We start from the raw sequence: 13,100 nt of genomic DNA, 5'->3' as shown, positions 1-13,100 counted from the left end.
AAAGTCAGACAAAGAAAGACAAATACCATAGGATATCACTTATATGTGCAATCTAAAAAAGCCAAACTCATAGAAACAGAGTAGAATGGTGGTTCCCAGGGGCTGGTGGGTGAGGGATTCAAGGAGATGTTGGTCAAAGTAGTACAAACTTTCAGCTATAAGATGAATAAGTTCTGGGGATCTAATGTGGGACATGGTGATTATAGTTAGTAATGTTATATGTTTGACAGTTGCTAAGAAACTAGATCTTAAAAGTTCTCAACAGAAAAAAGAAATTGTAATTTAGTGATAGAGGTGCTAGCTAATGCCATGTGGTAATCATTTTGAATTATGTAAGTGTATACACTGTATACCTTAACCTTCACCAATGCTAAGGGGGCAGGCGGGGGAAGATGTCCATTCTATCAGTGATTTTCAAGAAAATTAAGTGTATTACAAGTTTTTACTTTCTGCATATAAAAAACAGTTCTTTTTGCTGTATTCAAAAGTGTCTTCATTGTATGTAAGCAAACAGACAAGTCTCTGGTGAGCATATGGAACTGGCTGAGCTGTATTTTCTCATGGGCAACTTTCATTATTCCAAAGAGAAACAAAATATAGAACGTAGAAGTAACTGAGATTAAACACACACGCACACACACACACACACAACACACACACAGCTGTATTCTATGGTTTTTCCTGAGATTTAATCTCTGAGGCTAGTTTACCCTATGTAGAGTTTTAATGCAAATGAAGGCATTTTTGCAGATGAAGATATTAAGCAAGCCTGTCAAATTCAACCCTAGCAGATCCTGGTCAATCAAAAACAACTGAGGACAAGCTGATTGTTTCCATCTTTGATGGTTTCAAAATGTATTTATCTTAGAGCTTTTATAGGTGCCAGAAATTTATCAGTTACAGAGTACTAGGTAATGCTTAGCATGCAGGAGGTTCTGGGTTCAAGTCTCAGTATCTCCTCTAAAAATAAATAAACCTAATTACCTCCCTCCACCCTGCCAAAATAAAATAATTAAATAATACAACAAAAAATAAAATAAAACACAGTTTAGAGAAAAGGTTCAGTGTTAACACCCCACAATAGCACCATACACTTAATGAAGAAGAATTTGCAGATATAGGTATAAAATGCTCTGAAACAGCAGAGGAAAAACTTCTTGAAATGATGAGGGGAATTTCTCCTTCATTTCCTTTAACAAACAGTACAATAGGAATAGAAAAAGTGGTTACAAGATAATAAGAACAGCCTATTTTTTTTTGTGAGTAAAAGAGTCTAAATAGAAAATGATAAGCAAATGACTCAAATGCAAGCTGATACCAGAGACTTCAAAATATCAAGTTCAAAGTCAATTACTGAAGTATGCCCTATGTCCCTGCATATTCTTTATCTCCATTCACAGGCATATCCAACAGCATGATTAAATAACGTCTGCCCATAATGATGATACTGAGTTATCAAGAAATGACTAAACTATGGGTTACTTTCAGAAGTTATGTGATAACATAATACAGTTACAAAAACGATGAAAATAAAAAATAGATTTATGGTAAAATTTTCTAATCTAAAATGCTTTTTTAAATGCATAAACTTAGTTATTACTTTAACTGATTTGGAAAATGGTCTATTCTAGACAAATCTGAATGAATAAAATAGAGTTTTATTAGCTTCCTATTACTAACTAGAGAGTTGTTCATCCTGTAAAATGTGTTAAATATGCTAAAAGTAATTGATAATCCCATACTTTTATTATAGTGACTTTGGCTAGATGAAGGAACACAATACAGTAATAAGCCTTTTATTGAAAAGCTTGAAGTGTTCTAACAGGTATTCACAATCCCATGCACATTTCATCTTGCCCTGCAAAATGTTCTTATAACTAATTCTCATTTTCAAAATGAACCACCTGTTGTCAAATATTATATTTCCTTTTTTAATTCTGTATTTTTCCACTTAAATCTAATTTATTTTTAAAATAGGTAATATAGTCACAGTTTAATTTTTTTTAAGTTGCAAAATGCTATATAGTGAAAAATGTCCCTTCTCTTATTTCCAGTTACATGGTTCCCCCCTCTAAAGTCTTTAAGAGACTTCTTATGCATAGAAAAGCAATATGTATTTATGTAAATGTAGTCTTCACTTCCCCCATTTTTGAGGTATAATTGACATATATATTATATATTAGATAACAATATGATTCAACATTTGTATATACTGCAAAATGATCATTTCAGTAAGTATCCTCAACATTCATCAGCATATGTAGTTAACAAAGTAATTTTTCTTGTGATGAATAATTTTAAGATCTACTTTCTTAGCAACTTTTAAATATGCAATACAGTTATATTAACTATGGTCTCCATGCTCTATAGTATATCCCCGTGACTTATTTATTTTACAGCTATAAGTTTGTACCTTTTGACTCCCTTCACCCATTTTGTCTACCTCCCAACTACCTGCCTCTGGCAACCAATCTGTTCTTTGCATCTATGAGCTTGTTTCTGTTTTTTTGTTTGTTTATTTTTTAAAGATTCCACATATAAGAGAGATTATATGGTATTTGTGTTTGACTTATTTCACGTAGCATAATACCCTCAAAGTCCACCCATGGTGTTGCAAATGGTAAGATTTCATTCTTTTTAATGGCTGAATAATATTCCTGTGTGTGTGTGTATGTATCTATCACATTTTCTTTATTCATCCACTGATGGACATTTAAGTTGTTTTGACATCTTGGCCACTGTAAATATGTTGCAATGAACATGGAGGTGCATATATCTTGTTGAGTTAGTGTTTTTGTTTTCTTTGGATAAATACCCATTTCCACCCATTTTTATATTAATGGTAGCATTTACATATGGTTCAGCATCTGTTTTTTTCTCCAAATATACCTTAGAAATCATCCTACACAAAAATATGCTTCATTCTTCTATATGGCTACAAGGTATTTCAATGTGGAAAGGTACTATAATTAACATGTTAACTCCCTATTGATAATCATTTCATTTTCACCCCCTATTCTTTGCCATTATAAATGAAATTATAATGAACAGTCCTCTATTTATGTCATTTCTAGAGTTTTCATGTAGGCTATTACTGTTATTTTAAATATTATATAATGTGACTAGTCAGAAACAGCTGAAAATCTACCTTAGTTTCCATGTTGAGAAGATGAAGTCCTTTTATATTCACGCCTACGTACACAGGGATGACTTTATGATTACTGGGGCTTGCCTTTGTAAATATCTGTCCTGTGAAAAAAGCTGCTCCATATGTAGGAATTTCCCAACAGTTCTGTAAGAACATGCGCTGAAGGTGATGCATTTCTTTACTGACACCTTCACTTGTACTAAGATTCTAAAAACAAATAAAGTGAAATAAAGAGATGTGAAAGGAAAATGTCCCTTTGATAATCCAAAAAGATCAACTAAGCAGTTTCTAAAATCAAGGTTACCCCAAAGAAGAATAAAATTGTTCCACACTGTCCCAAGAGCAATTTCTCTTTTGAGATCTTACATTAAAAATAGAAAGGAAAAAATATCAAGGTCTAAAAATATTGTCTGTCTAGTCTATTACATTTTTAAGTGCCTCATGAATAAAGATAATCATGTTTTTCACAGTATCTAGCATATAGAAGCTATTCAGTAAAAGATTCTACATTAGTAAAAATAAAAATATCTTGCTACTTTCCTTTTCAGGCATGCAAACTAGAAGGTCCACTTTTTATTTCAGGACTATAAATTTAATATAGTTTTGTTTAAAACATATTAATACTAACAAAATTTCAAATAGGCTATAAAATGTCTTTTTATTTAACAGCTTACCTTGTATTCATGAAGTATTCGGTTTGTCCAGTGAGGTGCCTTACTTTTCAGTTTGGTAATGGGTACAATGGATTTTAGATTTTCTTCACTGTAAGCAAATATGCCAACATCTTTTAAATAAATCATCTTTAGTAGCTTAAGTAATGTAATCACTTAGATATAAAATGGCATGATTTTTGAACTGAAAAATACTATATTGTAAAATATCAGAGAACTCTAAGCATTTTAAGTAAAGTCACCATCCTAACATTGTTCAGTTTAGAGAAATATTTCTTGTTTCCGAAACCACAAAATATTTTTGAAAATTGAAAACTACAATAAACAAACTTTAAATGTGCTAAAACCTCAGTATTTTCTGTCAACATGAAACATGAACTAGTTTTTGTGGTGAGATTCTGAAATGCATCTGCCTTAACATTTTTTTTCTGCTACTTATCCAAGTCAGGTTTTAGTAAACTTATTTAAATAAGCATATAGTAAAGAAAGATAAAGTTAACAAGTATAAGGCATATCAAACTATAGTCAAATGTAAGAAAAATAACTGGAGAGAGTATAACTTAAAGAATGCTTTACCGTAGTTTCCCACCCCCTATTCCATGCCTTATATTTAAATCCAAAGCATTGTCTAAATATTTCTTTATAACATATTTCTAAATGTTCTTGGTTAAACTGAATCTTCAGTGTAGCACAGGACCACAAATTGTATTAAATACTTACTTTAGGAAACCTTGCTTGTGTTTCTTACTCTCATAATTTCCATAAACTATTTGCAGCAGTAGACTTGCCAATGTTATCAGTTTAGCATCAGGAGCTGTATAAAAGCCCTTCAATAAATTATATCTGGCTTCATCAAAGAGAATAAGAATAGCTAATGGGTCTTCAATCTTAAAAAAAAAAAGTATAATTTGGTTATTAGGCCACAATTTCCTGTTACAAATGTGCAACTATCACTAATACAAAAAAGCAAAAGCTACATATTTCCATATAAATGAGCTGTTACTGCTTTAAAGCAGAGGCTGACACATTTTTTCTGTTAACACCAAGTCAGTAATATTTTAAGCTTTGTAAGTCATATAGTTTCTGTCGAAACTACTAAACTCTGCTATTGTAGCACAAAAGCAGCCAAAGACAATACATCAACAAATTGGTGTGGTTCACTTCTACTAAAACTTTTTATATTGATACCGAAAACCGAACTTCATAAAATGTTCACATGACATGAAATAATATTCTTTTGAATTTTCTCAATCATTAACAGCTTCCAGGATATATAAAAATAGGCAACAGGTCATATATGGCAACAGGCCACAGTTTGCTAGCCTCTGATTTATAGTCCACTAAAATTATAATCAGTTTATGGATATAAGTATGGATAATTTGTAGCACAATTTCACTTAAATTCTTTATATTCCTCAAACATTTTTCTATTTTCTATGCTTCACACAATATAGTAGTAAACTCCAAAATAGAGAAAAGGAAGTGTGTCAATTCCCAGAAGGTACATGAAGTTTGAAAAAAGCTTAACATTTTTTATTCGACTAAAAAATACTTTGTACTTTCAAATAACACTAAAGGAGCACACAAGTTTTTTTAAGTTTTAAAAACTTTAAATTTTCACTTTATCTGATAAGATTAACAAAGATTGAAAAATGCTAAGCTACAGAATGTACTTCTACTTGGAAAAAATCACTATAGAGTTTCTGAATGAATACTTAAAGTATTTCCAAATATGATTCAAAATGACCCAAATTCCTTATGATAAAAATTATTCTTGACATACTAACTAAAATCATATAGTACTCCATATAATATTAAAAAAATTGAAACAAAATTTCACAGGGAAAAAGGGGATTGTTCTAGATTAAAAGAGACTAAAGAGATAGCAGTCAAATACAAAGCATGAACCTTGACTAGATCCTAAGGATGGGAGTTAGAAGAGAATTTGAAAAGTTGGGGGCAATCTGAATATGGGACTGACAGTAGATGGTATTATGAAAATATTAATTTTATTAGGTTGAAATGGTATTGTAGTACATAGGTACGTCCTTGTTCTATGTTAGAATATATAGGGAAGAAGTACCATGATGTCTGTAGCTCAATTTTAAATGGTTCACAAAGAGGAAAGATGACGTAAATGTAGTAAAAATGTTAAGAATTACTGAATTTAATGAATGGTATAAGGTGTGACTTTTATTACCTTTTCAACTTTCCTATGGGTTCTTAATTCTCAAAATAAATGTTGAGGAAAAAATGAAAGAAAACATTTTTCTAATAAAAATTGACTTAGTGAATTTGAAGAGTTTTAGTAGAGAACAGTTATAATTCCTAATAGTGTGTTCAATGCATATCAGTCAACAATTGTTCTTTTTAAATGAAAGCAGGCTCTTTTCATCCTAAAAGAATAATCCTAATCAAAAAATGCAATTCTTCTGTGTTTCAGATGGTACAAATAGGTACTTCTCAATTTCACAATGAGTATAGAGCACAACCACTTTATCAGATGATCATCATATTCTAATTTACCTTAAGTACTCAATAAGCCTTGCTTCTTTTTCACTTGAGCACACTTTACATTATTTGTAATAAGCAATTAATTTAATATCCAAGTAGTAGTATTATTGCTTTTGCTCCCAGCCAACTTTTAAACTATTACTTAGGTGGAGAAGGAAGACAGACTGAGTATACTTAGATTATTGATAGATTTCATAGACCTAATATAGTTTAAGAACTGTGTAACAGAAAAATTATCATTTTAATCACTTAGGTGTACAATTTAGTGGCATTAATTACGTTCGAAACATTGTGAACCATCACCACCATTCCCACAACATTTTCATCACCTGAAAGAAACTCTGTAACCATTAAGTCCTCATTCTCTCCTTACCACCACACCTGTGGCAACCACTAATATACTTTATTAATTTGCCTGTTTATTTAACATAAGTAGAATCATACAATATTTGTCCTTTTGTGTCTAGTTTATTTTACTTAGCATGTTTTCAGAATTCATCCATTTTATGACATGTATCAGAACTCCACTCCTCTTTATGGCTGAATAATAGTCCATTGTATGTATATACTACATTTTCTTTATCCATTTATCTATTGGTAAATACTTAGTTTTTGTCCACCATTTTCGATATTGTGAATAATGCTGTCATGAAAGTTGGCATACAGGTATATGTTTGAGTTCTTATTTCCTTCAGGTATATACCTAGGATTGCAATTGCTGGATCATATGGTATTTCTATGTCTAATTTTTTGAAGAACCACTCAACTATTTTCCACAGTGGCTGTCCAAAGTTACACTCCCACCTGAAATGTACAGGGTTCCAATTTCTTTACATCCTCATCAACACTCATCATTCTCCTTTACAAAAGTTTATTATTATAGCCATCCTAGTAGATGTGAAGCGGTTTCTTACAGTGTTTTGATTTGCATTTCCTTAATGACTTACTATGTTGAGCGTCTTCTCATGTGTTTGTTGGCTACTTTTATATCTTTATTGGAGATATGTTACTTAAGTCCTTTACCCAATTTAATTGGGTTGTCTTTTTGTTGTTGAGTTGTAGTTCTTAATATATTTTGGATAGTAAACACTTACCAGATATATGACTTGCAAATATTTTCTCCCATTCTGTAGGTCGTCTTTTTTTTTCTTGATAATGTCCCTTGATTTACAAATGTTTTTAATTTTGATGAAGTCCAACTTATCTGTTTTTTCTTTTGTTACTCATGTTTTTGGTATCATATCTAAAACTCCACGGCCAAATCTAAGGTCATGATATTTTTTGTTCTAAGAGTTTTATGCTTTCAGCTTTAATATTTAGATTGTTGATACATTCAGTTAATCTTTGTATATAAGTGTTAAGATCAGGGTCCAGTCTCATACTTTTGCATGTGAATTTCCAGTTGTCCCAGTATCATCTGCTGAAGAGACTATTCTTTCTTCAATGGATGAACTTAGCATCCTTGTCAAAAAGCAGTTGGCATTGATATATGGGTTTATTTCAGGACTCCTAATTGTATTCCACTGGTCTGTGTCTACCATTATACTGATGTCAAATTGTTTGGATTACTGTGGCTTTGTAGTAAGTAAGAAATTGGGAAATGTGAATCCCTCAACTTTATTCTTCTTTTTCAAGATTGTTTGGCTATTCAAGGCCCTCTGGGGATTGCCCTTCCCATTATAAGTCTATTGTCAGGAAACTGTGTTGTATCGGTAGATCACTTAGCTTGCATTGATATCTTAACATTAAATCTTATCCTTGAACAATTCTTGAATAATTCTTGAACATGGGATATCTTTTCAGCTACTTAGGTCTCCTTTAATTTCCTTCAGCAATGTTTTTGTAATTTTCAGTTTACAAGTCTTACATTTCTTTTGTTCAATTTATTCTGAGGTATTTTATTCTTTTAGAAGCTATTTTAATGGATTTCTTAATTTCCTTTTTTTGTAATGTTTGTTGCTGGTATATATTTATTCATTTATTTATTTTGCAGTGAGGGAGATAATTAGGTTTTATTTACTTATTTTAATGGAAGTACTGGGGATTGAACCCAGGACCTCATGCATGCTAAGCACGTATTCTACCACTGAGCTATACCCTCCCCGTTGCTGGTATGTAACAACTGATCTTTGTGTGTTGACTTTGTACCATGCAACTTTAAGCTCTAGTAGCTTTCTTGTGGATTCTTTGGAATTTCCTATATATAGGATCATGTAAAACAGACAGTTTTACTTTTTCCTTTCTAATTTAGATGCCTTTTCTTTCTTCTTTTTTTTTTTTTTTTTGCCAGGAGTGGTGGCAGCTAATTGCTCTGGTGAGAACTTTTATGTTCAACAGCAGTAGTGAAAGGGAGCATTCTTGTCTTGCTCCTAATCTTAAGAGGAAATTTTTCAGTCCTTCTATTGAGTATGTTAGCTGTGGGTTTTCATAAATGCCATTTATCATATTGAAGAAATTACCATTTATTCCTAGTTTTCTGAGAGTTTTATCATGAAAAGGTGTTGGATTTTGTCAAATGCCTTTCCTGTGTCAACTGAGATAATCATGTGTGTTTTTTTCCTTCATTATGTTTATGTGATTCTAAAACATTTTTTGTGTAATCAAGATCATTGCTTTTGGTAGACTTCCTGCAAATTATATGTAACTCCCAGCATATTTGGCTGAGAGGATCAAATCTACTTTTAGTTTGATAAGAGGGATACTAAGAATAGTCAGGCCCAAAACTTTGCCAAGTTTGGACAAGGTCATTGAAATTTTCATTTGCTGAAATTTGCTTAATCTTGTCCATTTAATATTTCCTTGAAGAAAGAATGAGGAAATGCATTGTATATATATTTTTTCACTAAAGTTACGGGACCTTGGAGCTTTTCTTTCCTCCCAATATTCACAGCTACCACTGTATTTAGACTATCACCTAGTTTAACTTGTAATATCTCCCTTAGGGTTCTTCTCTGTCTATTCATCCTTCAGATGGCATTATCTCACCTCTCCTCTAACATTTACAGTAATTCAAATCCAAACATACTTTTTGGGGACAGACTTTTTAAAAAATCACAAGTAAACTTCATTCTCATTTTTTACTATCTGTATTCTTCTCTGCTGAGTCAAAACAGCTATCTATTAACTGTTGAGAGTAACTTTTTTATGTCCCCTTTGTAAATATAATCTTCTCTATCCAAAATGTATTTTTTATCCTGTTCAATGTTTGTGCCTTTGAAATTTACACAACTAATTAGCCCTTTATTAAGTTTCTTTGACACTGTACTCCCTTTCTACTCTTAAATTTTTTTTCTGTATGATCTGTTTCCCATCTGACTGGTAATTCTCTTTAGGATGGATTCTCCATTTCTTTTCTATTTTAAGACATTAGAGGTGGACATGGAAAAACCAACCAGGGGCTTTGTAAGTAGAATGACTCAAACTCTACCACTTACAATAGTGATGTGAGGATTGAACAGAAAAATAGAAATAAACCCTCTGTAAGGAAAGAGCACAATTTCTACCTCTAGTGCTTATAACAGGAACCCAGTAGATCCTTAACATTTAAATGACTGTAAATAAGATTTTGAAGCAAACCTTTTTCTCAACTTCCAAAGGAAGTCTCACATCTCTTCTCAGGAAAAGCTGTGGTGTTTCCCTTTGGGGATCCAGATTAGTCAATTCAGCAAGTATTTCTGGCCAGTCACGAACATGTTGCAGTGGTTTATGATAAGGCTTGAGTTGGAGGCCTGAAAAACATATTTCCTTTTATAAATGATAATGTAAAAGTGAGTCAATTATATCAACACATAGAAACTTCATATTAAACTCTCTGCACTTAAGTATTAACACACACATAAGTTAAAGGTCTAGATTTAAATCAACATTGACTTTACTCAATATTACTATCCAATTTGAAATTAATTGCTTTTGTTTTTAAGACTATAAAAATTCTGAGAATTCTTATAATGAATAAAAATCATCAAATGTATTTAGATCCTTAATTCCATGATAGCCTATTTCACTATGATACAATCAGTAGAATTTGGAGTTTAAAAAAAATACAGTTAAATCACTACATAACTAACCACAATAATCTCAGTGAAATACCTTAAGGACTTGCAATACTTTGAGAGACAAATCTATAGTGATATTAGATTAATTTTAAATAAAAAGATCTGATAGAAAACTAGTATAAAAAAAGAACAGTTTTATTATTTTGAGATGAAGTAAGCACTAAAAATAAGGGCAAGTTGGATGTACGCTGTATTTAATAGTATTTCAAATCAAATTCTATTGCCAAAGAAAAAATGTTTTGGGTTTTACCACTTCAAAATTGTATGAATTAAGGGGGGTGGTGAGGAAATAGAGGCTTACCTGTTTCAGCAGTCTGAACATAATTTATATAAAAAAAGAGCATTGTAGCACCTGAAAATTTAAAAGTCATTAATAACTGATCCTATACTTAAGTTTACCAACGCACTCTCAAAAAGGAATAATCAGGTTTATACAACAGAATAATAAGTTTCTTACTGAGATTTTCTGAACAGATCCAAATAGTGAAATACTGCTGTGTTTCTTGAGAGAGACGCATTCCTTCCATTATCTGTTGCACCGTGGTATTATTTCCATGCTTCAGTTCAACAGAACGGTATGATCCATCCATTCTGTATATTCTAACTTTTTCATACTAGGACAAAAAATTATAATAAATTATGCAACCTGGTTAGAAATTATACATCCCAATCCAACAAAATGCTTTAATTTCAACTTCATTTGCTTTATTATAGCTTTCTAATATAGAAAATATCAGAAAAACTGCTTCAAGTGAGAATCTTCTGGCAATATTTAAAAAAAAGTTTACTTTGATTATATTTTCTAACATGTTTTCCTCTGGATAGTTCATGGTCAAGTAAGTTTGAGAAACTAATGCTTTAAAAAAAAATTCAACTTCAGAATCTTCTGAGAGGGCATTTTAAAGCCATTAATGTACAATGTATATATCATATGAGAGATATAGACTTGGTTAACTAAAACTGGTGTTAGTCAAATACTTCATGTGTTCAGTGGGCCACAAATTATAATGCAGAAATGTGTACCAGCAATAATTTGTCCTAAGAGGAATCTGTGATAGAAGAATTTGCAGATAAAAGTTATGGAACAATGGACCTTGAGCTAGTTTCTTTTCTCCAGTTCAGAAAATCCCAGAGAAAAATGATATTCTCTATACATTTTTATTATGGAAAGTAACTGATGCCTCCAAACAACTTCCAGGACAGTTTAGTTTGGATAAAAGTACCCTAATTCCTCTTATCTTAGTACATTTAGATATGAAAATTATGTGAGAAATTAAAATGTGTTTTAACTATACCATCAGAAAATAAATCGCAATGAAGTATATGTAACACAAGGGTACCCGTACCACTTATCTTTCCTTGCTTCTGTCTTGTGCTCATGAAATAGTGTTTTGACAAAATGTATATGAATGTTTGTGTGAGTACTTTTCTTTAAAGGCATAAGTCATGTATTTATTATTTATCACTTATCACTTAATTTCCTAGCATTTCATGGTGGTAAATTTACAAAAATACTCAACAAACACTTATTGTCTAATTGATGGAAATGTCTGGAAAGGCTCAGACATATGGGTTATACCTGTTGGTATCAAACTTTTATCCTTTATCAGTTGTTATAAATTCTTTTATCTGATTTGCAAGTTTTCAAACAATTTTTAGAATAATAGTTTTATTGTCACTATAACTTTAAGGCATAACTCAGTTTTTTCTAATTGTTAATTATTCTCTATCTTAATGTCACTGCTAATTATTTTGGACATAATTAGATGAAAAGGCCAGGCTCAACTGGCAGAATAAAAGAGCTAGGAAATCTCCAATTTTAACCCATTCACTTTCTTGAGGAAAATGAATCTGTAATAGATAAGTAACCTGCTGAAACTCAATTACTAAATGATGTGTAGTATTATTATTTACAAACATAAAAATATTGCTTAGAAGGCCTATGTAAAGAGAGATGCTTTAATGAACAGACGTACAATTTGTAATTTTCAAGTATATCAAGTATAGGGATTACACTGGAAATTAGACTAATTTTAAGTGACTAAGAGATTTATCGATTGATTTATGCAAGAATAAATGTCTAAATATTAGGGATGATAATAAATTTAATATCTATGAAGTTTAACCATGAGGTTTTATAAAAGCAGTAAAGAAGCCATTTACACATTCATCTTTCTACACTTGCCACAGATCCTCTATTACTTATCAACTTAAATACAATGGTTGGTTTTAACTAGTATTTATGACGATAATTCTTACTGGTTTGTTAATGGCTTCCTTCAACAATTTTGCAGCTTCTTCCCAATTATTCTGTTTATTTTCTTCACAGATATTTAAAGGAGATCTTCCTTGTTGGTCTGTTATGTGCTAGAAATATGAGAAAAAAAGAAAGGTTAAAGAAAAAAGGCATTATAAATATATGAATAAGAGAAAGCATCATTTAATCAATCCAAGTTTCACAAAAAAGATCACTGTCAAGTATTAACCATACTTAGTAAATGCTATACTTAAAATAAACATGAACTACCAAAGATGAAAGACTCAAAGACCTAATCAATGTGATGATTGTTTTTTAAAGTTCTGATTATAGAGACAACAAAGCTTTGTTAAAGTTATTATTTTTCCCTTTACAAAATACTTGTTAATACAAAAATCCAAAAAATGGGTAGAAAATCTTTTTCCTTCTTAAAGATATTTCTGAGGAAATACAAT

General features: G+C 31.2%; 2 protein-coding genes across 9 annotated transcripts in view; one reads left to right on the top strand and one right to left on the bottom strand.

Annotated features, from left to right (window-relative positions):
- The window catches only part of ANKIB1 (ankyrin repeat and IBR domain containing 1), a 203,964-nt gene that overhangs the window by 52,012 nt on the left and 138,852 nt on the right, over nucleotides 1–13,100 (top strand). The gene's annotated exons all lie outside the window — the stretch shown is intronic.
- Nucleotides 1–13,100, bottom strand: part of KRIT1 (KRIT1 ankyrin repeat containing) — a 31,895-nt gene that overhangs the window by 1,297 nt on the left and 17,498 nt on the right. For 5 of the 6 annotated variants that reach the window (XM_072965019.1, XM_031679671.2, XM_072965017.1 and 2 more), the window contains 6 exons: nucleotides 12,648–12,755; nucleotides 10,846–11,002; nucleotides 9,910–10,061; nucleotides 4,540–4,706; nucleotides 3,823–3,910; nucleotides 3,149–3,355 (listed from right to left, as the gene is read on the bottom strand). In XM_072965019.1, coding sequence (XP_072821120.1) covers nucleotides 3,149–3,355; nucleotides 3,823–3,910; nucleotides 4,540–4,706; nucleotides 9,910–10,061; nucleotides 10,846–11,002; nucleotides 12,648–12,755 — 879 coding nt within the window. The remainder of the gene's footprint in view (nucleotides 1–3,148; nucleotides 3,356–3,822; nucleotides 3,911–4,539; nucleotides 4,707–9,909; nucleotides 10,062–10,845; nucleotides 11,003–12,647; nucleotides 12,756–13,100) is intronic. The other variant, XM_072965020.1, reaches the window with a different exon arrangement.

Source organism: Vicugna pacos, chromosome 7 (assembly GCF_048564905.1).
Source record: "Vicugna pacos chromosome 7, VicPac4, whole genome shotgun sequence".
Lineage (NCBI taxonomy): Eukaryota > Metazoa > Chordata > Mammalia > Artiodactyla > Camelidae > Vicugna > Vicugna pacos.
The sequence above is the reverse complement of the archived record's forward strand: the minus strand, read 5'-3'. Positions and strand labels throughout refer to the sequence as shown.